The sequence below is a fragment of the Bufo bufo genome, chromosome 1, assembly GCF_905171765.1.
Source record: "Bufo bufo chromosome 1, aBufBuf1.1, whole genome shotgun sequence".
NCBI lineage: Eukaryota > Metazoa > Chordata > Amphibia > Anura > Bufonidae > Bufo > Bufo bufo.
This window is the reverse complement of record NC_053389.1, coordinates 793,976,047-794,000,927: the sequence shown is the minus strand read 5'-3', so window position 1 is coordinate 794,000,927 and position 24,881 is coordinate 793,976,047. Positions and strand designations below refer to the sequence as shown.

At 49.5% G+C, this 24,881-nt stretch overlaps 1 protein-coding gene across 2 annotated transcripts in view; it reads left to right on the top strand.

Annotated features, from left to right (window-relative positions):
• Positions 1 to 9,834: 9,834 nt before the first annotated feature.
• STX10 (syntaxin 10) overlaps positions 9,835 to 24,881 on the top strand; it is a 38,507-nt gene continuing 23,460 nt past the window's right edge. Inside the window, exons 1-8 of one of the 2 annotated variants that reach the window (XR_005775688.1) lie at positions 9,835 to 10,181; positions 11,517 to 11,686; positions 11,793 to 11,887; positions 14,289 to 14,351; positions 14,442 to 14,549; positions 16,744 to 16,850; positions 16,942 to 17,036; positions 17,687 to 17,842. Coding sequence is in view for 1 of the 2 variants with exons in the window: in XM_040415067.1 (XP_040271001.1) it covers positions 10,147 to 10,181; positions 11,517 to 11,686; positions 11,793 to 11,887; positions 14,289 to 14,351; positions 14,442 to 14,549; positions 16,744 to 16,850; positions 16,942 to 17,036; positions 17,687 to 17,766 (753 nt within the window). In the remaining variant the exon portion in view is untranslated. Of the gene's footprint in view, positions 10,182 to 11,516; positions 11,687 to 11,792; positions 11,888 to 14,288; positions 14,352 to 14,441; positions 14,550 to 16,743; positions 16,851 to 16,941; positions 17,037 to 17,686; positions 18,257 to 24,881 lie in introns of those variants that run through there. The other variant, XM_040415067.1, reaches the window with a different exon arrangement.

Genomic DNA, 24,881 nt, shown 5'->3' with positions numbered 1-24,881 from the left:
AGAAGCTATAACCCGCACAGGACACTGGGAGTGGGTGTAATTTAAACTCAAACCAACGACCCCACCCAGTGCACCTGAAGGGAGACTGATATAGCTCAACTCCAAAACAAAAGGCTACACACGTGCTGCTAACCTGGCAGACCTCCGCACATAGCCTGAGCAGGGCATGACAAATGGATCTCAACGTGGATTGTAACTCTGTCAGTTGAATCGGTCTATTCAACATTCAGTATCTTGTTTATCAAGTTCAGGGATCGCAATGTTATTAAGATATTGATCCATTTTCTCTCCAAGGTCTACAGGCCCTGCCTGATATAACCCGGAGAAGTATGTGGTAAATTCCCCTAAGATATCATCAGGGTCCCGCAGAACCCTCCCTGAACCGGTCTTAATACTCTTGATTTTGTTACTCCCTCTTTGATTTTTTATTAATGTAGATAGTAGTCTACTTGGTCTTCCGGACTCGCTAAAGTTTCTCTGACCTATAAAAAACATTTTATTTTGGGCTTTTTTATATAGATATTGTTTATATTCATCTCTAGCGTTTTCTAGTTGTTGTTGTTGTTGTTTTTCTGAGGTGTTTACCTGAATGATCTCTAGTTGTACTGTAACTGAGTGATCTTTCCCTGTAAGTTTTTTTGTGTTTGCGCAAAAATATTCTTTTGTTTCTTAATTTGATAGGCATAAAAGCCTCGTAAATAGGCCTTTAGCGAGTCCCAGACCATGTGGATATGTGTAGAGTTGGTGTTACTGGTCCAAAAGTGTTCAATCTCAGTGTTAATCAGATCTGTATCACCCATTAATGCTATCCAGTGGGGATTAGGCTTAAAGCTCCTATTTATATTCATTTTCTTCAAACAGTCAATTAATACCATAACCGGAGAATGGTCAGAGATGCCGTGACTTTCATAATTCATAGGTCTCTAACCTTAAGCCTCCCCCCACACCGTCAGCCCCCCTAGCTCTCCCTTTGTCAACGCATCTCAACGTATATCCTATTAAATCCCCTTAGAGTCCATCCATTCTGATGCGTCGGTTGGATTGGAAAATAATTGAACAGTGTCCTTATAGATAACGCGTAGTTTCACTGGATACATCATGGAGTATTTTATTTTAGCTTGTATCAATCTCTTCTTAACGTCTTTATATTCTCTTCTTTTATCCTGCATGATTTTAGAGAAATCAGAGTATATCTCAATATCAGGCCTCATGCACACGACCGTTGCATGCATCAGCGTCCGTTCCGTCATTTTTCACAGTTTAGCGGTGGTCCCATTCATTTCTATGGAGCTGTGAAAAAAAAATTATAGTCCTCCCTTTTTTCTCCGCGTCCGTGATCCGTGATTCCAGTCCGTCCAAAAAATATAACCTGTCCTATTCTTGTCAGTGGAAAACGGAGGACGGACCCATTCAAGTCAATGGGTCCGTCAAAAAAAACAGATGCACAACTGGTATGTCATCCGTATCCGCGTCCATTTTTTTTTTTCTACAAGACCTTGGTGCAATAAAATTACACTTTTCATTAACCTTCCTTTTTTTCCCCCTGTCAGACAAAAAAAAAATGAAGACACAAGGAAACACAACTGAAGCAAAATCGGACACGGACCACTGAAGCCAAATCACTGACAGTGAAAAAACACTGTTGTGTGCATGAGGCCTAATAGTCATTGTATTTTACCGTTTGTATCTCTCTCTTCCGTCTAAGGATGCCATCCCGATCTTTTGAGGTTAACATCTTGATTAACAAAGGCCTTGGAGCGAACCCTAATGGTGGTTTTCTAATAGGGATACGATGTGCTCGTTCAACTATGAATGTTGAAGATGTTTCTCCGGTTACTATGTTTTTTTCTTGAGTTATGAAAGTTACTGGGTGGATTCCAATACATACACTCAGATATTCACGTGTCGTCAGTGGAATCGGATCAACCGAGTACTCACAGTTCCAGTTAACAAGAAGCGGTAGGTATGGCGTGTCCCTTAATGTGGGGGTCAGGAAGGTCAATGTAGGGGTCAGGGAGATCACTGAGACCCTTAAAACATCATAACCTCACTCAGGGGGGTCCACCCTGACTCCAACGCAGATAATTAAATCAATGTGGACCTCCAGCAAATCAAACCGCTCCTGACTGGACACTTAAGACTTAAGGACACTCCTTAAGGCTGTGTCCTTAAGGAGTTAAGATGTTGGTTGATTCCCACAGGCATGACTGGGAGTGGTACCTCCCACATCTACTGTTTGCCTACCGAGAGGTCCCACAGGCCTCCACGGGGTTCTCCTCCTTCGAGCTCCTGTATAGGCAAAGTGTGCGGGGGCCCCTGGCTCTGGTGAAAGAGGCCTGGGAGGGAGATGTAGCCACCCCTGGAGTGTCGGTCGTCGAGTATGTCATGCGCTTCCGGGACAAGATGCAGGCCTTGTCGCAGCTGGTGCACGATAGTATGGAGCGGGCCCATGCCGACCAGAAGCGATGGTACGACCAGAACGCTTGCAAGAGGACCTACCAGGTGGGTCAAAAGGTAGGGGTACTGGTTCCCGTACCTTAGGACAAGCTTCAGGCGGCCTGGGAAGGCCCATACCTCGTGCATCCGCGCCTCAATGCCGTGACGTACCTGGTCACCCTGGACCACGCCCGAGGAAGGCAGAAGGCCTTCCACGTGAAAATGATGAAGGCATATCATGAGAGGGAGGAATGTGCCCTCCCTGTATGCAACCTCCCTGAAGAGGGGGAGGAGGAAACCCCCTGCATATCGGGTTTCCTTGGAAGTGCAGCAGCACATGCGCCAGGAGATTGATGAGATGCTGAAGCTGGGGGTCATCCAACAGCGCTTGGGCCTCACCTGTGGTCCTCGTCCCAAAGAAGGAATGGACCACTCGGTTCTGCGTGAACTACAGTGGACTCAACGCTGTCTCGGTCACCGGCGCGTACCCTATGCCACGCATCGATGACCTGCTCTATCAGTTGGCCGGGGCCCAGTACCTGACCATCATGGATCTGAGCCGGGGTTACTGGCAGATTCCCCTGCCTTTATTACCCCCTTTAGATTGTATGAGTTCCCCGTGATGCCGTTCGGCATGAAGAATGCCCCTGCCACTTTTCAGCGGATGGTCAACACGCTGCTTAAGAGAATTGAAGAGTACGCGGCCGCGTACCTGGATGACATTGTCGTCTTCAGTCCCACATGGGAGGATCCACCAGGCAGGCTTGACCATCAAGCCAGAAAAGTGCCATCTGGGCACGAGCGAGGTCCACTACCTGGGGCACCGGGTAGGCGGGGGGACCCTGAAGCCAGAGCCCAGGAAAGTGGATGCTATCGCATCCTGGCCCACCCCCAGGACCAAGAAACAGGTGATGTCCATCCTGGGCACCGCCGGGCCCTATAGGAGGTTCGTCCCCCACTATAGTAGCCTGGCGAAGCCTTTGACGGACCTCACCAAGAAGAAGCTGCCCTCCGCAGTCGATTGGACAAACAACTGCAAGAAGGCCGCCCTCTCAAGCTTCCCTGTACTACAGGCAGCCGACTTCACGCGGCCGTTTATAGTACAGACCGACGCCAGTGATTTTGGCCTCGGTGCCGTACTCAGCCAGGTCGACACTACGGGCCAGGAACACCCCATTCTGTACCTGAGTCGGAAGCTCCTGCCGAGGAAGGTGGCGTACTCCACAATGGAGAAGGAGTGCCTGGCCATTGTCTGGGCACTGCATCGGTTGCAGCCGTATTTATACTTCACTGTGGAGACCGACCACAACCACCTCAGCTGGTTAAACACTGTATCCGGGACGAATGGGAGGCTGCTACGCTGGAGCCTAGCTCTTCAGCAGTATCACTTGACCATTCGCCACAAGAACCACGGGAATGCCGATGGGCTATCCCGTAAGGAGAGGGTGCGGATGGGTGCACGGGGGAACACAGGAATGTACTGCCCCCTGGTGCCCTCTAAAGGGGGGAGGTGTCAGGAATATGGATTAATATTTACTGTCAGCCATGTCCTCACACCCACCATTTGCTGAAAGATGTCAGAGGAGATCAAGCTCCACAGGGGGGCCCTGCTTCAAAGCCGCAGCCAGATAGCAGAAAACTCCTCGCAGGCCACATTTGATTACATTTCACACCTCCAGTCAGACAGCACAGATCCTGCAGGAAAACCCCCAGCAGTAGGTATCAGCCCTTGCCAGGATCAATGATACCTCCCAGACATGTTGGCACCTACATTTCATAAGGAATTATGAATCGCCCGGCCATCGCAGGCGCAAACCAGCTACATATTTGTGTCCCGGTGGCCACGATGAACGTGCCCATGGTCTTTGTTAGAGGCTAGGATGCCCGGCAGGGGAGATATACATATCTCCCCACAGAAACCAAATAACGGTATCATGCTTGGACTCTAGTTGTAGCTGGAACTCAGGTGGATCAATTGGGCCCAGAACCATCTTCCTGCGACATTCTGGTTTGGGGCTATGAGCCCTAAGGGGTTTTATGGGTCATTTGCTGCCAGCACCAGAGTAGGAGGGGCGGACCCTACCCATAGGCAGAGAGGGGAGCAGCCGGCTACAGGTGATAAGCCCATGCAAGCCAGCGGACGGCGTCTTTCTCTGAAAGGGGATCACATCGTGCAAATGTGTTTGGAGAGACCTGGAAACCGCTGACATCACCGTGACTGCAGCTAAGGACGATTCCACCATCATAGAACTTGCAACTACCCGGCAACTGACTTTTGCTCTGCCTAACCCTGTTGTACCCATATAACCTGTATCTGTAACCTCAGATCACTGTATATATTCTCTGTGTATATTGTGTTATATCCAGTGTGCCCTTAAGGTGATTAAACATATAATTTAATCTTGTGCTATCTTGTATCTCGATCACGAATCCCCACGTCCATGTTTCGGCCTAGTTATAAGCTACCGCGGGTTGGTTTCTCACCCTATATAATCCCGTTAGCGGACCGGGCTTATATCAAACGAGAAGTTGGTGGCAGATACCCGGGCGGAGACAGCGCTGTTTTCACTGCGGCAGTGGAAAGGCTCTCTCAGCTTGTTGCCTCTCTGTACCCGTGTGGACAGGAGGTGTGTGTGTAAACTGTACCAAGCTGACCTTACCTGCTCCTCTGGAGGGCGTAACGTCACGCTTTGGTAACAAGTGACCATTTAGCGTCTCGTGAGCTCGACGTAGGTGACGTCAAGCGGGAACGAGGCGTGGTATTCGTCACACCCCCTCCGTCAGAATCCACAACCACCCCCTACCATCCTAGTGCACAATCCCTCACAGCCCCCTTCACATACAACCTACAGACATCACCCTACTACACAACCCCCTATATACAATCCAGACACCTTAGAACACAGCCCCCCATACAACCAGATACCCCCCTCACCCATAACCCCCCCACTACTATCTCAGTGTACAATCCCTCAAAGCACATTCACAGTATAAAATCACACAAAAAAGCGCACGTGTGATACACAGCGCGCCATTTTCCTAACCAGGAGCATCACACAGCGGCCCCACATCTCAGTGTACAGTCCCTCAGTACTAAATAAGTTACTACATTAGTAGGCTGCGCGTACTTCTACTGCGCTGCAGGGTTTTTAGTTCCCTCCCCGCGCTGCTGACACTCGCGAGTTCCATGATCCATGTGAAAAAACCTTCACACTCTTGGAAAAAGCGCGCGGCTCTCCTGTTTCTGATCCACGTGATCTGGGAGTGCCACGTGATGTTGTAACGTCAGTAGGTCCTTGCCAGGTATAGTATTTAGCCATTACCCTATATGTTGAAGGCGGCTGTGGGAGGGAGTCATATTATTTACATGGGACTGAATGTTGAAGGTGGCTGAGGGAGGGAGTGATGTTATTTACATGGGACTGTATATTGGAAGAGGCAGGAGAGATGGTGTGATGTTATTTACATGGGACACTGTATTTTGGAGGGGGCTGTAGATAGAGAGAGATGTTCCTTACATGGGACTGAATATTGGAGGGGGCTGGAGAGATGGTGTGATGGTATTTACATGGGACTCTATGGCAGAGGGAGGGAAATAATGTTACTTACATGGGACTGTATGGCAGAGCGGCTGAGGAATTATAATTTCTAAGTACAGTAAATGGATGAATATTGGTCGACTTAGAGGATTGGGCCCCGGATCTTTTGAGACCCTAGCACGCCCCTGCCTCCAGTCACGTCCCAGTAACTATATATGATGTACTGGTGTGTACTCCTCCTCCAGTCACGTCCCAGTAACTATATATGATGTACTGGTGTGTACTCCTCCTCCAGTCACGTCCCAGTAACTATATATGATGTACTGGTGTGTACTCCTCCTCCAGTCACGTCCCAGTAACTATATATGATGTACTGGTGTGTACTCCTCCTCCAGTCACGTCCCAGTAACTATATATGATGTACTGGTGTGTACTCCTCCTCCAGTCACGTCCCAGTAACTATATATGATGTACTGGTGTGTACTCCTCCTCCAGTCACGTCCCAGTAACTATATATGATGTACTGGTGTGTACTCCTCCTCCAGTCACGTCCCAGTAACTATATATGATGTACTGGTGTGTACTCCTCCTCCAGTCACTATATATGATGTACTGGTGTGTACTCCTCCTCCAGTCACGTCCCAGTAACTATATATGATGTACTGGTGTGTACTCCTCCTCCAGTAACTATATATGATGTACTGGTGTGTACTCCTCCTCCAGTCACACTGTATGCTGAGACTCATTTGTATATTAATAAAATGCTGTAGTTCTTTGCATCCGATCTGTGTAGTTAGTTTTTTATGGGTAAGCGTCCCACACAGCCGCCCCCCCAGTATATAATCCCACACAGCCGCCCCCCCAGTATATAATCTCGCACAGCCGCCCCCCCAGTATATAATCTCGCACAGCAGCCCCCCAGTATATAATCTCACACAGCCGCCCCCCCAGTATATAATCTCACACAGCCGCCCCCCCAGTATATAATCTCACACAGCCGCCCCCCCAGTATATAATCTCACACAGCAGCCCCCCCAGTATATAATCCCACACAGCAGCCCCCCCAGTATATAATCCCACACAGCCGCCCCCCCCAGTATATAATCTCGCACAGCCGCCCCCCCAGTATATAATCTCGCACAGCCGCCCCCCCAGTATATAATGTCACACAGCAGCCCCCCAGTATATAATCTCACACAGCCCCCCCCAGTATATAATCTCACACAGCCGCCCCCCCAGTATATAATCTCACACAGCCCCCCCCAGTATATAATCTCACACAGGCCCCCCCGGCCCCCCCAGTATATAATCTCACACAGCCGCCCCCCCAGTATATAATCTCACACAGCCCCCCCCAGTATATAATCTCACACAGCCCCCCCCAGTATATAATCTCACACAGGCCCCCCCGGCCCCCCCAGTATATAATCTCACACTGCAGCCCCCCAGTATATAATCTCACACAGCAGCCCCCCAGTATATAATCTCACACAGCAGCCCCCCAGTATATAATCTCACACAGCCGCCCCCCCAGTATATAATCTCACACAGCAGCCCCCCAGTATATAATGTCACACAGCCGCCCCCCCAGTATATAATCTCACACAGCCGCCCCCCCCAGTATATAATCTCACACAGCAGCCCCCAGTATATAATCTCACACAGCAGCCCCCCAGTATATAATCTCACACAGCAGCCCCCCAGTATATAATCTCACACAGCAGCCCCCAGTATATAATCTCACACAGCAGCCGCCCCCCAGTATATAATCTCACACAGCAGCCCCCCAGTATATAATCTCACACAGCAGCCGCCCCCCAGTATAAATTCTCACACAGCCGTCCCCCCAGTATATAATCTCACACAGCAGCCCCCCAGTATATAACCTCACACAGCAGCAGCCCCCCAGTATATAATCTCACACAGCAGCCCCCCAGTATATAATCTCACGCAGCAGCCCCCAGTATATAATCTCACGCAGCAGCCCCCCAGTATATAATCTCACGCAGCAGCCCCCTCAGTATATAATCTCACACAGCAGCCCCCCCAGTATATAATCTCACACAGCAGCCCCCCCAGTATATAATCTCACACAGCAGCCCCCCCAGTATATAATCTCACACAGCAGCCCCCCCAGTATATAATCTCACACAGCAGCCCCCCCAGTATATAATCTCACACAGCAGCCCCCCAGTATATAATCTCACACAGCAGCCCCCCCAGTATATAATCTCACACAGCAGCCCCCCCAGTATATAATCTCACACAGCAGCCCCCCAGTATATAATCTCACACAGCAGCCCCCGTCCAGTATATAATCTCACACAGCAGCCCCCCAGTATATAATCTCACACAGCAGCCCCCCAGTATATAATCTCACACAGCAGCCCCCCAGTATATAATCTCACACAGCAGCCCCCCAGTATATAATCTCACACAGCAGCCCCCCCAGTATATAATCTCACACAGCAGCCCCCCAGTATATAATCTCACACAGCAGCCCCCCCAGTATATAATCTCACACAGCAGCCCCCCAGTATATAATCTCACACAGCAGCCCCCCCAGTATATAATCTCACACAGCAGACCCCCAGTATATAATCTCACACAGCAGCCCCCCCAGTATATAATCTCACACAGCAGCCCCCCAGTATATAATCTCACGCAGCAGCCCCCCAGTATATAATCTCACACAGCAGCCCCCCAGTATATAATCTCACACAGCAGCCCCCCAGTATATAATCTCACGCAGCAGCCCCCCAGTATATAATCTCACGCAGCAGCCCCCCAGTATATAATCTCACGCAGCAGCCCCCCAGTATATAATCTCACGCAGCAGCCCCCCAGTATATAATCTCACACAGCAGCAACCCAGTATATAATCTCACACAGCAGCCCCCCCAGTATATAATCTCACACAGCAGCCCCCCAGTATATAATCTCACACAGCAGCCCCCCCAATATATAATCTCACACAGCAGCCCCCCAGTATATAATCTCACACAGCAGCCCCCCAGTATATAATCTCACACAGCAGCCCCCCCCCAGTATATAATCTCACACAGCAGCCCCCCCAGTATATAATCTCACACAGCAGCCCCCCAGTATATAATCTCACACAGCAGCCCCCCAGTATATAATCTCACACAGCAGCCCCCCCAGTATATAATCTCATACAGCAGCCCCCCCAGTGGTCACATCCCCCTCACCAGCAGACTCTCTGAGCCTCCATCCCTGATTTTCTCCCTCTCTGCAGTCAGCCTTGACCTAGGGATGTCACGTGATATTGTGACGTCAGGAGGTCCTTACGGAGTATAGTATTAACCTTTACCCTTTCAGATCTGCCTCGTGACTTTTTTTTTTTTTTTTTTTAAACAACCCCAGGCCGCCCGCCTCTGTTTTACTTTCATTTTTGGCAAAAAAAAACTAAAAACCTTTAGTATGTCTGACTAGAAGCAGTGGGCACTGTCCTGGCATCTCCAGGTCTGTCTCTCTGCCCCCCTGTGTATTTTTCGGAAATGAGTCCCAGATCTCAGAACTTCACAGACCGAAAGAACAGAGAGGTAAGAGGAACCCCCCGTGACGTCATCACTTCCACGGTGAGTCATAGTGTATGTTCTGCACTCGTCATCTCTGGACTGGGTATATAGGGCGGGGCCTGAGTATAGTGGGCGTGGCATGAGTATAGAGGGCGGGAAAGCCTACGCGAGGTAGGCATAGGCGGAGCTTAGTGGGCGGGGCAGCTGACTGCTTGGTGACTGCGGGATACTACAACTCCCGTGATCCTCAGCGGGCAGAGCCGGAAACACGTGGAAAGTGGAGTCTGTGGGTGGGAAGAAGGAAGGTTGACAAGTGAGACGAGCCGGGGAGAGTTTCTGAGCGACAGGAGAGGGAGAAGGCAGAGGGACCCCAGAGCAGTGCTGTGCCTGAGCTGTCATACACAGGGCTGGGGGGAGGGGCACTGTTTACATCATATGTCTAAGCTGCCCCAAAGGTTACTAAGTAAGAGACTTACCGTTCTGAAGCTATTTTAACCCCTTGTTGCCTGTGCATGCAGATATATTAGGGAGGGCGCGTTTAATGGGCGGCCATGCTCCATGTCTAGATAGTAAAGTCCTAGCATTTAGTGTAGAGACCAAGCGGCACGAGAGCTGAGAAGAGGTCGCCCGCCATGTCTGTGGAGGATCCGTTTTCCGTGGTCCGGGGGTGAGTGTCCACGTCACGTGGTCTGTGGCGACTCCGTTTGTCCTTTTTTGGAAGGGGGGCACTAAAGTTTGGCACTGGGTAAAAAACTGTGTGATGCCTTGGGTGGGACCTGAGGGGGAGGAGCATGACACTGGAAGAGAGTCTTTGTCATGCTCCGCCCCCACCTCAGGTACCGCACTCAGTGTGTTGGATGGCGGATTACCTTTCCAGAAGGTGATGACTGGCGTTAAGCGAACTTGAAACACAAGTTTGGGTTATCTAAGAATTCCATCATGGATTCCGCTACCTCGGACCATAACTTACAGTCCGTAGTAGCGGAATCCATAACTGAATTCAACGTCATTGATGGGGTTGTCTCACTTCAGCAAATAGCGTCATGTAGACAAAGTTAAAGGGGTTTTCCAAGATTTTACTACTGGATAGGTCATCAGTATCTGATCGATGGGGGTCCGAGACCCCCGCCAATCTGCTATAGAAGGCAGTAGCACCACGGCCTTCTCGCTGGGACGTCGCATTCATTGGCCAGGCACAGCTCAGGCCCATAGAAGTGAATGGCGCTCAGCTGCAATACCAAGCACAGCCACTATACGATGTACAGCGCTGTGCTTGGCGAGCTCACAGGAGCACCAGCTGATCGGCGGGGGGCCCGGATGTCATATTGCAGGTGTCACATGGCCATTAAAGGGTTATTCCAGTTATCTCCATCCAGCGGTAAACATTTAAAAGTCTCATATATGGTGTATGCTATAATACGCGACCTTTTGACGTCACAAAGGTAGAATAAAACACTTAAAAAATGTGTGACTTTATGCCGTTCCCATTCACTGGCAGCAAGCAGACATTTGGAAAATGGTGAGGACATGAAACATGATTTATATAGGGGGCACAGAATGGGACGGGCTTCCTGTATGCAAAAATATTAGCCTTTAGGGCAGGAAATATTATGGGGGTGCCAATCGCCCCTATAAACGTAAGGTCCCCACTACCATTGGTTACAGCACTGGCTCTCCAGCTGTTGCAGTACTACAACTCCCAGCATTTCCTAACACCCTGTTACCCAGTGCAGTCAGGTGATCATTAGTGTTTGGCGTCTAAAGTTCGGATTCGGGTTATCGAAGAATCGCATTATTGATTCCGCTACCACGGACCACAACGGAATTGGGAATCCATATCGGGATTCTTCGATAAGCCGAACTTTAGACGCCGAACTTAAACCACAAGTTCGCTCAACACTAGTGATCATCTCTTTCTTCTATTGTCGCGATCACCATATTTCGGAGCAGCTCCTCACTTCTTTCTTCTCCCCCCCCCCCCCCCACCATGTGTATTCCTCAGGGAGGTGCAGAAGGCCCTCAACACCAGCCGGGGTCTATACCAGCGATGGTGCGAACTCCTGCAGGAGAGTCACGTGACCAGTGCGGAAGAATTCGATTGGACAACCAACGAACTTCGGAATTCCCTGAGAAGCATCGAATGGGACCTGGAGGACTTGGAGGAGACGATCAGTATCCTAACACGGCGGAGGCCTTCTCCTTGTCACCCCAGTGCTCCCCATTTCCCAACACTCCCTGTCTGAATCGTATTCTGTTGTTTCCTTCACTCCTTTCTTGGGCATCGTCGAATCAAACCAGAAGAAGTTTAAGATATCGGAGGTCGAACTGACCGAGAGGCGAGACTTTGTGGAGAAGACGCGGAGTTCCTTAAAGGTGACATCTAAGCATTGTGTATCGGCTCTCCGATATTACCTCCTGCGTCTGTAGCCCAGTCCATTCATTAAAGGGGTTGACCGCTACCCTTTTTTTTTTTTTTGGGCAAATCACCCTGGCGGGGTCCCTGTTATCAGGATATTTCATTTATTATAGGATATCTCCAGGATCACATTAGTTCGGGCCCCACTAGAGTTGTCACCCAGCTTTCCTGGCTAATGTTGTGGGTACCGGGATGTATGACTTCATCTCACTGATTTGCCTTTCAGGATTGTGAAAAAGTTGGGAGGCGACTCCTTGGAGGAGCAGTCATGGCAGCTCTATTAGTAGTGACCTTTTTCCAGCCATAAAAAAATTATTCCTATGGGCTGCAAATAAAGGAGGTACTCACCTTGACAATCCACTGCTATTACTACAGTACCCAGGTTACCGCTGTGATTCACTTCCTGCTCTCGTCACGACACAGCAGGGAATGCCGCTCAGCCAATCACAGGCTGAGGCGGGTCATTGCTGCAGCCAGTGATTGGCTGAACAGCATTCCCAGCCATTTCCTGCTGTGTCATGACATCTGCGGGGAGTGGATTCTAGCGGGGTCCCTTTGGAATGTCATCGGTGAGGTCAGTATAAGCTCTTTTATATTTAGACCATTTGCAGATCATAGGAAATCTTTCTAAAGGGCATCTGAAGTGATGACGCGCTGTTCCCACATACATGACTGCTGCAGCCAACCACTGGCCTCAGCGACCATGTGGGCATTTGACTGCCAAGGGCCAACACTCATACCGTTCTTGCACATGTGACTGACCGCAGCGGTGACCTGAGGGAACAGCACAGCATCACTTCCGGTCTGACAAGTACAGGAGCTGCAGTGCGGAATCAGCAGGACCTTTATATGACTCTTTATTTTTTTTTTACTGTCCCACCCACCTCCTGCTTAATTTTTTTTAAGGGGTATTCCAGCCGTATTAAAGGTCATCTGTCAGAAGGTTTGTACCTCTGACACTGGCTGACCTGTTACATGTGCGCTTGGCAGCTGAAGGCGTCTGTGTTGGTCCCATGTTCCTATGTGTCCGCATTACTAAGAATAATGATGTTTTAATATATGCAAATGAGCTTCTAGGTGCAACGGGGGCGTTGCCATTACACTTGGGGCTCATGCACACGAATGTATTTTCTTTCCGCTTCTGTTCGCAGAACCATTTACTTCAATGGGGCTGTAGAAAATACAGAAGGTACTCTGTGTGCATTCCGTTTCCGTTTGTCCGCAGGGCCGTTCCGCAAAAAATTAGTGCATGTCCTATTATTCGCAAATCGCAGTCCGAGGTCTCATTCAAGTTAATGGGTCTGCAAAAAATACGGAACACATCCGTATTTTGCGGATCCATACTGTAGAAATGCTTTGCCCAGCCCGTATTGCTCACGTGTTTGGTGATTAATAAGTTACTGCTTCTGTATATGATCCGCAAAAAAACGATTAAATCAAATACGGAAACCATACAGATATGTTTTGTGCAATAACGGAATGGAAGAGGACTTAAATCAGAGAAAAAAAACCCTCAGATACGGAACAACGGATCAGTGAAAAACGGACCGCAAAACAACGGTCGTGTGCATGAGCCCTTAGCGGCTCTGCTCTCTCTGCAGTTTCCTCATTCTCTGCACTTTAATTGACAGATGATGCTTTTACTGCCTGGCCCTGTCAATCAAAGTGGAGAGGGCGCTGCAGTTGTATAGAGGTCTAGGTGCAACAGCAACGCCCCCGTTGCACCTAGAAGCTACTATTGCGGACAAGAAATAGGACATGTTCTATTTTTTTTTGGGAGCCCTGGACCGGAAATGCGGATGCGGACAGCACAATGTGTGCTGTCCGCATCCTTTCCATCACCATTGAGAATGAATGGGTCCGCACCCGTTCCGCAGAATTGCGGAACGGATGCGGATCCATTCTACGGATGTGTGAATGGACCCTTAAGGCGGGAATACCCCTTTAAAAAATTAAGCAGGAGGGGGGTAGGGCAGTGAGTCGCTCGCATATAAAGGTCCTGCTGATTCAGCACTGCGGCTCTGTTGCTTGCCGGACTGGAAGTGATGATGCGCTGTTCCCGGCCTTAGCGGTCACGTGTGCGAGAACGGCACGAATGTTGGTCCTTGGCAGTCACATGCAGTTCTTGCTCACGTTTGCAGAGGCCAGTGGTGGCTGCAGCCGTCATGTGAGTGGGAATAGCATGTCATCACTTTCAGATCTGCCTCAGGACTTTTTCTTTTTTAACAACCCCAAGTTTTACTTTCATTTTTGGCCCAAAAAAACCTTTAACTATGTCTGACTAGAAGCAGTGGGCACAGTTGTGGCATCTCCAGGTCTGTCTCTCTGTCCCCCTGTACGTAACGTGTGTATTTTTAGGAAATGAGGGATCACATCTCCAGTCCCAGAGCTCAGAACTTCACAGACCGAAAGAACAGAGAGGTAAGAGGAACCCCCCGGTGACGTCATCACTTCCACGGTGAGTCATAGTGTATGTTCTGCACTCGTCACCTCTGGTCTCTCCACTCTCAGGCGTTGGGCATCTCTCACCCCCTGACCTCCGATCGCTTCTCACGGTTGGACGATGAGATCATCTCGGGAAACTCCCGCTACATTGAAGAGCAACAAGCACAGCAACAGGTCCTCCCTCCATTGTCATCTATAGGGGCCAGCGATGTATCCAGTGCTAGAGCTTGTAGAGGGGGATCTACGCAGAGGCGGACTGGCCATAGAGCCTAAAGGGAATTTTCCCGGGGGACCGATGCCCAGGGGGCCACCAGAGGCCTCCTCACGGCTGCCGGCTGAGTATATTAATTAATGCTAGGAGCGTTAGGTACTTATGCACCTGGCCAACGGCCGCAGGAACCCGCGTGAACTCAACTGTATCGCTGTCCTCAGGAGGCAGTATTTTGCGTTGCGCTGTGCAGTTTGGTTCTGCTGGGGCTGTATTCTACCTGTGTTGGACACACACCTACAACATGGGGCCACTTTACGTTCCCAGTCCGCCCATGGATTTATTCGATGTCCTAGGCAGACTGAACGTCCCCTGAAAAACGCATATAAAACCGCCAGCATTACCTCAAAGTAGCCCCCAGTCTGTTCATAATCCTATGTTTGATCCGGTAATCTGATGCTCCATGGGTTCAAAAAACAATGTTTTAAGCGCCATCTTGCCAGTCAGCTCGAAGTCCAGGTAAGCGCGCCCCCTAACCGTCCCCTCTCTCGTTAGATTGACAGCCTGCAGTGCGGCCGGAATCGCATAACTCTTGCACATGCGCAGTGCGCCGCTGAAACCCGGCTAACGGCGGCGGCCGGGGACAGGATCGCACTTAACCAAGGAGCACATCGCGCATGCGCGAGACTCATGCGATCCCGGCTGCACTGCAGGCTGTCAATCTAACGAGAGAGGGGACTGTTAGGGGGCGCGCTTACCTGGACTTCGAGATGACTGGCAGGATAGCGCTGATTGCTCCCGGATCAAACATATGATTGTGAACAGACTGGGGGCTACTATGAGGTAATGCTGGCGGTTTTATATGCGTTTTTGAGGTGACAGGTTCCCTTTAATCGGGGAGCAGAAAACCCCCCTCATTCTGACTCCTGTGGTATGTGTATCTTATGTAAGTCTCCCCTCTGCAGGCGGAGCGGTGTGGGCAGCGTGCCATTTTTCTGTGCCCTGACTGAGTGCCCCTTAATAACCAAACTATGCAGGTCCTGATCAGATGGGGTCAAGTGTCAAACGAGAATAAAGATAAAATAAATCCTAGAAGTTTCAACCTCCTGCCTGTGAAGGGGCCACAGCCGGGCATATTACTGTGAGGGGGGGCCACAGCCGGGCATATTACTGTGAGGGGGGGCCACAGCCGGGCATATTACTGTGAGGGGGGGCCACAGCCGGGCATATTACTGTGAGGGGGGGCCACAGCCGGGCATATTACTGTGAGGGGGGGGCCACAGCCGGGCATATTACTGTGAGGGGGGGGGCCACAGCCGGGCATATTACTGTGAGGGGGGGCCACAGCCGGGCATATTACTGTGAGGGGGGGGGCCACAGCCGGGCATATTACTGTGAGGGGGGGCCACAGCCGGGCATATTACTGTGAGGGGGGGGGCCACAGCCGGGCATATTACTGTGAGGGGGGGGGGCCACAGCCGGGCATATTACTGTGAGCGGGGGGGGGCCACAGCCGGGCATATTACTGTGAGCGGGGGGGGCCACAGCCGGGCATATTACTGTGAGCGGGGGGGGCCACAGCCGGGCATATTACTGTGAGGGGGGGGGGGCCACAGCCGGGCATATTACTGTGAGGGGGGGGGCCACAGCCGGGCATATTACTGTGAGGGGGGGGCCACAGCCGGGCATATTACTGTGAGGGGGGGGCCACAGCCGGGCATATTACTGTGAGGGGGGGGCCACAGCCGGGCATATTACTGTGAGGGGGGGCCACAGCCGGGCATATAACTGTGAAGGAGGCACAATGCTGGCATAACTACTGTGTGGTGGCATTTAGGGCACTGGGTGGGATTAGGTGTTTAGTTATGTTTTGGGCGGAGTTAGAGGCGTGGCCTAGTGTGGTAAAAATTGGTCGGGATGTGCTTCGTGCGCCGCACATACAGTCCCTTTTCCTTCTTTTCAAAAGTTGGGAGGTATGGTGCCCTACCCGCCTTACAATGAAGGAGCCTGGCAATGACTATAGATGTCGGACGGGTTGCACCTTACAGGTAGAGCTATAGGTTCTCCCACTGTGGTGGCATCAGGAACCCTTCCAGGCACATTGATGTGAACAGAGCGCCACCTGCTGACTGAATAGACCTGTCTCTATTGCTTCTCCAGTTGATTATAAATGACCAGGACGCGAATCTGGAGTTGGTATCGGGCAGTATCCGGGTTCTGAAGAATATGTCTGGGAAGATTGGCGATGAATTGGACGAGCAGGCTGTGTGAGTCCCTGGGTACACTCCGTCTATAGGTCCGTGTATGTGTATGTGCGTGTGCTGTGCGTATTATACATTTGTCGCCTCTCATACTCAGGATGCTTGATCAGTTTTCCTACGAGATGGATAATACCCATAGTCGCATGGACACAGTCCTCAAGAGGATGGCCAAAGTGTCGCATATGACCAGCGGTAAGAATCCAGGGCCGGGGGGGATGGCTGCTTTTAATTATTGTATATAGCCTGATAGGGCCATAAAGGGGTTCTCCGGGCTTTTTCTATTGATGACCTGTCCTCAGGATAGGTCATCAATATCAGATCGGCGGGGGTCCGACACCTGGCACAAGGTGACAGTGCGCTCGTGCCATCTCTCTTCCTGCCCGCTACTGTATGTCTATGGAGCAGCAGACAGGAAGGGAGACTGCATGTGCGCACTACGCGCGTTGTCTCCTCATACAGCTGATCGGCGGGGGTTCCCGCCGGTCCTGAGGATAGGTCATTAATAGAAAAAGCCCGGAGAACCCCTTTAAACATCATACACGCCAGTGTTAAAGGACAGCTTGGAGTCATTCCAGTGCCACAGGTGGGTTTAAACATCTGGACATTCAGAGGGAAGGTTCATTTTTGGACTCCTTTCCCCCCCGTCAGAACTTGATTATGGGGCAGGCGTCGCTCCACCAATGTCCGTACCGGACTAGGATGCATGACGGGTCTCCTCACATTACTGGGCACCCAGTGCGATCCAGTGGAGCAGCGGCTGCACCTTTTACAATCCACGTTATTTCTTCTAGCCCGTGTGGGATGTCCTCCTGAATAATGGCAGGAATCTCTCTCTTCCTCAGATCGGCGTCAGTGGTGTGCCATCGCCGCCCTGGTGGTTGTTCTCTTTATTGTACTGATACTGCTGCTCACATTGCCATAATGAAAGGACCCCAGGACGAGAGTGATCCGAGCAGGCCGGCGCTGTATACATGGAGACTGCAAGTTACAAATGAGGACAGAATGTGCCCCTCTGTCAGGTGCCAAGCGTTTGCCCCTCACTGCTGATCTGTACTGTGCTTAATACAGTTTTTTAAATCAATTTTTGACAAATTGTTTTGTGTGTTTGGTTATGTCATATATTAAGTTAAAAACTCGACTTTGGGGCGACAGATAAAGGTCTCTGACTGCTGTCCTGTAATCAAGGAGCCGGATCTAACTTCAGGATCGGCCATCACTAGCTAATCCGCAGCGGTCGGACACCCCGGATCAACCGCCGATCAGCCCTCTGTTTGATGGAAGTTAGACCCAGAACTACACAGCCTTGTAGAAAGACCCCTGCATGGCTCGAAAAGTTGCAGGTTAGGCTACATTCAGACGACCGGTGTGTTCTGCGGATCTGCAAAAACGCGGATACCGGCTGTGTGCGTTCCGCAATTTGCCGCCTGCCATTATAGAAAATGCCTATTCTTGTCTGCAATTCTGGGCAAGATAAGGACGTATTTTTTGCGGGGCCGCGGGATGGACACATCGTTTGAAATGAATGGGTCCGCACCCGTTCCGCAAAAACGGATGCGGACTCGTTCATACGGTCGTGCGATATGTAAAGAGAGAAGAATTTCTGTATTGATGGATGCTGTAGACACCTTGCTCACGATTTTGGTGACAGGTGGGGAAAGCGAGTGAACGGCACAGCCCCAGGATCATCCATACATTTAGCGGAATGGTAATAATGCATGTGCTATAAGGTATGGCTACACACGGCCACCTCTGGTCCATGGAAGGAAAGTCCCCAATTATCAATGTTGCCTCCAGATTACTACCACGTGAAGATCCTGCAAACAGCTCCTTACAGCTCAGCTTCCTATGTGTGCAGTGTGATGTTGGGGTTAACGGCAGGAATACTTATAAAAAAAAAAATCTACAGCTCACAACTACATCAGGAAATAGCAGGTAGGTGTTTGTCATAGATGTCCTCGATGTGCGGTCAATCACCTCTGTTTACACTGCCCAAAGAAGGCCTTACTCCACGAAATTTCACTACAAGGGATAGCAGAAGGATGTGTCTGCACGTTGAGATCTATCTCTGCATGAATGTGGTATATGACAAACACCTTCCTGCTATTCCCTGATGTAGTGGTGAGCTGTGCGATTTTATTGGGACTGTTGAAGGAGTCCCACTTCACTAATCTGCTGCACTCAAATTTGGACCCCAGAAGAGGCGTAACTTGTTTTTTTTTTTTCACATTAGAGTGCAATTGCACCCTAAAGGCATTGGACATCTTTGACATGATGATTTTTACAAGTATGTGGTCACTTTGTGTTAAAACAGTTGCACTACACGTCTGCCTACTACTTCACTGATTGTCAAACCCCATGATACTCACTTTACAACCTGCTCCTAGTTTCAGACTTTTCTCCCAGGGACAGGTCCCTCTCAGTAATATCTGCTGGATCTGTGTGTCCAGGATGCTGCTGTCTTCTCTAGCCCTCATGTATCAGCATGTGTGTCCAGGATGCTGCTGTCTTCTCTAGCCCTCATGTATCGGCATGTGTGTCCAGGATGCTGCTGTCTTCTCTAGCCCTCATGTATCGGCATGTGTGTCCAGGATGCTGCTGTCTTCTCTAGCCCTCATGTATCGGCATGTGTGTCCAGGATGCTGCTGTCTTCTCTAGCCCTCGTGTATCGGCATGTGTGTCCAGGATGCTGCTGTCTTCTCTAGCCCTCATGTATCGGCATGTGTGTCCAGGATGCTGCTGTCTTCTCTAGCCCTCATGTATCGGCATGTGTGTCCAGGATGCTGCTGTCTTCTCTAGCCCTCATGTATCAGCATGTGTGTCCAGGATGCTGCTGTCTTCTCTAGCCCTCATGTATCAGCATGTGTGTCCAGGATGCTGCTGTCTTCTCTAGCCCTCATGTATCAGCATGTGTGTCCAGGATGCTGCCGTCTTCTCTAGCCCTCATGTATCAGCATGTGTGTCCAGGATGCTGCCGTCTTCTCTAGCCCTCATGTATCAGCATGTGTGTCCAGGATGCTGCCGTCTTCTCTAGCCCTCATGTATCAGCATGTGTGTCCAGGATGCTGCCGTCTTCTCTAGCCCTCATGTATCAGCATGTGTGTCCAGGATGCTGCCGTCTTCTCTAGCCCTTATGTATCAGCATGTGTGTCCAGGATGCTGCTGTCTTCTCTAGCCCTCGTGTATCAGCACAGCTCTATTCCTGGACTGATTTTTTTGCTTCTACAGCTCATGTAGGATCTCCTCTGACACCGATGCTGAGGTGTGGACCCGCCATCACCCTGTAAGGTCTGCCCTGAGTTTTCTCTCTAATGTGATCTCTCCCCTTCGGACTGGCTTGTGTCATCTGCCCTCCCTGAAGATTTGGTTGCATACCCCTCTACACCTCCCGGCCTGCCCTGGATGGAGACGAGGACAGTGTGTCTGGCTCTGTCAGAAGCAACAGCATTGCCAGCTATGTGAAGGAGCACAAACTCTGCAACAGCAAAATGGTAGAACATTTTATAATGACTATAAAAGTTGCCTAAATTTAAATAAAAAACCAGTGCAAAGGTGTCCCTAGCCTGTTCTGATTTTTGTACTGATGATACAAATGCATAAAATGTCTCTGCATTATGTGGGGTAAAAGGCTGTAAGGGTACATTCATCTGTGGCATCCCGGATCCGGCATAGTCGGACAGTGCCTCCCGCCACCGAGTCCTGCAGGGATCCGACCACTTTCCGGCATGAGTGCTAGCTCTTGGCCGGACAGAAACTGTTACAGTGGCTGAATCCCATTATAGTCTATGGGGTCCGGTGGTGTGTGGCACCATCCGGCTATGCCTGATCTGGAGAAATCTAGCCGGGCTGTTCTCTGCCGGATTCGGGACGCCACAAATGTGAACGTACCCTAAGAGGGGGTACATATCCCTAATATACACCCCATCTGAAATCTGATTTTTCCAAACCCAGTAAGGGGTAGCAGTGGGGCAGTCAAGCTTTTTATGGACATTACTATAGGAAGTCCTGTCCTATGTGCAGGTCACGTGGCCCTCCAGCTGTTGAGAGACTACAACTCCTAACAGGAGCTCAGTCTCATAATTGCTGCCGCTGGACAGATCCAGCCTAGCGGCCTCATTAAATAATGGACGAGCAGACATAATTTCCCTGTTTGTTAAAAATGTTTATTAATATGTTTTCAGATTTTTTTTATTTTTTTTCCATAATGTGCAATGCTCCTGTCTCACAGTTAAGGGAACACACAGCGATATCTTGGCACTTAAAGAGAGCAGAAGGAAGGGGAGATGTATTGTAAGTGATTTGGGGTGGAAAACAAAAAAAAATGCGAAAAAATTCCCCCACCTAAAGGCGTGGGGAACGGTCGGTCAAGCATCTGCAATTCACAATCAAGTGTGCATTTAGTGAGAGGTTTATGGCAGAAGGAAATCTGAATTTTTTTTATTTTAAATTTTCTACAGTTAAAAAATTAAATTTTACTAAAAATAAAAGTCACACCGGCCCAGGGGGCAGGGAAATAAAACAGTGAAAATTGTGCAGCCCTCCTCTCGGCTAGTGTATCATTGGGAAGTTTGCCAGTCTGTCTGTGAACATGCCGTTAATATTGCCAGCTAACAAGGGAAGAATCACATTTATCCTTCATCAAAACGATATTTTATAGGTTCCGTCTATGGGGAATGTGTAGTACTTTCCAGCAGACCATAGGTGGTGCACTAGAGATCTTAACCTAAATTGCACCATCTAGTGGTCGAAAGCTAGTACTACACTTACCGGATGCTCTCAGGAATAAGCCTATAAAATATGAATTTAAAATACGTGAAATCTCCCTTTTTTTTAAAAAATAACTATGGTGAGAATGTGGTGTCTGAATACTTTCCTACAAATATGAAAAAAAAAAAGAATTCTACCTAAAAATAAAAAAGGGGTATATACATTGTGCCACCTTGACGCAGCTCAGTATATACAGGTAAACGCTACGGATAATTTTTTTCGAGGGCTGCTTCTTTCATTCTCTCCATTCCCACCCCCTATTGCCTGCAAAAATATTACTTGAAATATTTACATCCCATGACAGCCCGGCAGAGCCCTACTACCAGAGAGCCTTTACGTGGGAAGAGAGGGGTCGCTATGTATATATACACACATATATATGTACACTGATATTATGCACATGTCGGCAGCCCTTGTACTCGATTCATCCGTCACTGCATATTGAGGATGGGTAAAATACCCTTACCACCCCATACAGACGGTATTCGGTAGTATGAACACGCATGGTATATGGGTTATACATAACTATCAAGAGGAGAAGGAGAACGTATGGGGTCATGAGAGGTTTTCGCGTTGCCAAGAATAAGCTGGAGCTGGTTTACCCGCTAAGATCAGTGTATTAGCCTTAATGCAGAACTACAGTGTTATCCGTATTAGCCTCACGTCACTGGTACCGTATAAGTTCCCTCTCTATCCCAGTTTCGTCCTCTGAACAGAACCTAGAAACTACAGGCTTTACCATCCTCCTACAGGATTGAGCTATACATATATGTACAAAATAAACACGTAAATCACACGCCCAGCAGGGGGCACTGTGCAACAACACACCAGCTCTCCCATAGGCCTCCAGGATTTCTTAATCCCCAGCGAGGAACATGGGTTAGAGGGGGATTTTAGTGTATGTGATTAGCAGGACTGACATGAATTGGGGTAGGTCCTCCACACACTAGGTTAGTGGTCACAGGGAAAGGACTTAAAAAAAACAAAACAAAAAACTAGCTCCTCAAAAACAACCCCTGATCCCCCCAGGTCCCACCAATTTTGCATTTTTCTTGCAGCGGCTGCCAGAGTAATGCAGGGGCCCCCCTCCCCATGATAGGGGTTGCATAGGGGGGGGTAACAGGCCCGCAGATACAAGCACTGCCTCTCTCATATGTACACATAAGCTAGTTTCTCACCATTTTAAGAGCAGCAGTGCTGGAGTCGCGCAGTCCTGATACCCATGCTCTGCTGCCCCCCCCCCCCCTTCAACCGCTGACACCAGTCTCTATGCACAGTAATAGGGAGAATGGTGTCAGCAGGATCAGCGTAGTAACAGATTCCCAATAATGGAAATAACAGTAACCGGTTATTCCCTAAGACCTTAAATGACAGGTTAGACGTTACTCAGCAAAGGGTTGTTAAAAATGGATCATAATCCGCACCCCCTCCTGGAAACCCATACATAATCATGTACACACCCTTCAGGTAAAAAATAAAATAGTTAATGGTAACTCTGTGCTTTGCAATTATAAGTCATCGTGGCTACACTATGATGAGTTATGGGAGAGCGGGTCATTGTGAAGGGCACAGCGCCCCAGCCTGGCATGAATGGAAGCGCCTTACTCTATGTCTGCTCCGAGTGACCACCGCTGACATAGTCAAATACCACAACAGTCGTGCCTGCCTACATGTATGTGCGCCGCTTTACATACATGCCAATTAGTGCGAGTCGCCCAATACAGTGACATCGATAAGTCTAGAAATCTGCCTTGTGCTACTGTCACTTTAAGGAGCCATTTAATGCGAGGTGATTAAAAAAAAAAAAAAAAACTTGGGTAATGTGAGAAACTACCACCAGGGGGCAATCTTCTGACTCCATCCGGATAGCCTTAGTGTGCTTGTCCTTCCAGACCAATCAGGGGATAAATGGGTGGCAATTATAATGATCGGCACAAGGCGACCATCGAAATCAATGATTGTATTATTGTATTACTACGACCCCCCACCTCGTAAGTCAATATGGGGGGGGGATGGGGGGGGAATCGATATACCCTATACTTAGTGAGAAAGCAGAACAGCCCTACTGTCCGATCAACAAAGTGGTCGCCCTCCGTAAAGGCAAACTTCTAATACCATGCAAAGTTCATAACATCTAAGGGAACCCCCCCTCTAAAAAAATGGTGAAACCCCGACATACATGACAAAACAGAAACGGGACAATAAAAAATAAGGCTGCGTTCACATCCGCGCCAGTTTTATCGCCTCTTTGTTCCGTTCTAGGAAACAATCCGCGCCCGACGGATCCCAATGGGTTACTGTCGGCGGTGCCGCTAGGTCTGGATTCATGGCCGAAAATGTGAACACAGTCTATAAAATGTGCAATTAGCAGCTGTGCAAATAAAGTCGTCTGCGACAGCCAATCAGATTGTTATTATTATTATTATTATTTTTTAACCGAAGTAACACAGAATCTGATTGGTTGCTATGGGGCAGATTTAGGAAAACTGTCTAAAAGAGAAAACGGTTGCCCGCCGCCACCAATCACAGCGCAGCTTTCATTTCTGATAGTGCCCTTGAAAAATTAAAGCTGCGTTGCGATTGGTTGGGCAACAAGACCATGAACCCCCTCCCCCTCCCCCCCCCCCCCCTTCCCGCAATGATCTAAAGCATTGACCTCCTATCTGCCATTTTCTCCGGCCTTGGCTAAACTGCAATTTCTCAACATGCTGAGAGTTGTAGTTAGTTACGTAACAGCCGGAGACTGATGATCTAGAGCATTATAACTTATTACACTCGGCTGTAGGTAGCGCTCCCTCCAATCCAGAAGCTGATGCGGGGGAAGGGTGCATTTAAAAATGTCAAAAAGTTAATAATAATAAAAAAAAAAAAAAAGTCTCTTTCTCCCAGGAGCTGGGACCTCAGCGGGCCAGTGAGATTATGGAGCTTCTACCCCGACTGCAGAATATTTACAAGTCACCCTTCCCCCACCCCCAGCGAGTGGAACGTCTGTTCCAGTTGGATGACGATGGCGAGTATCTCTATACACCGATAATGGAGGCGCTATATAATGACACGGCGTAGTGTAACTGCATACTGATAATGGAGACGTGGATACCGAGTATCTCATGCAGCAGTGTATAGTGATACCGGCGTCCTCCGCACCGCGCCCGAGGTCGTGCAGCAGCGTACAGTCATACTTAGCACCACCTACTGCGGCCCATCTCCTGAGTGCCATGTTGTCCGTCCTCCCTCCCCTCCTCACTACAGACAGAGGGGGGGAGAGTTAGTTAC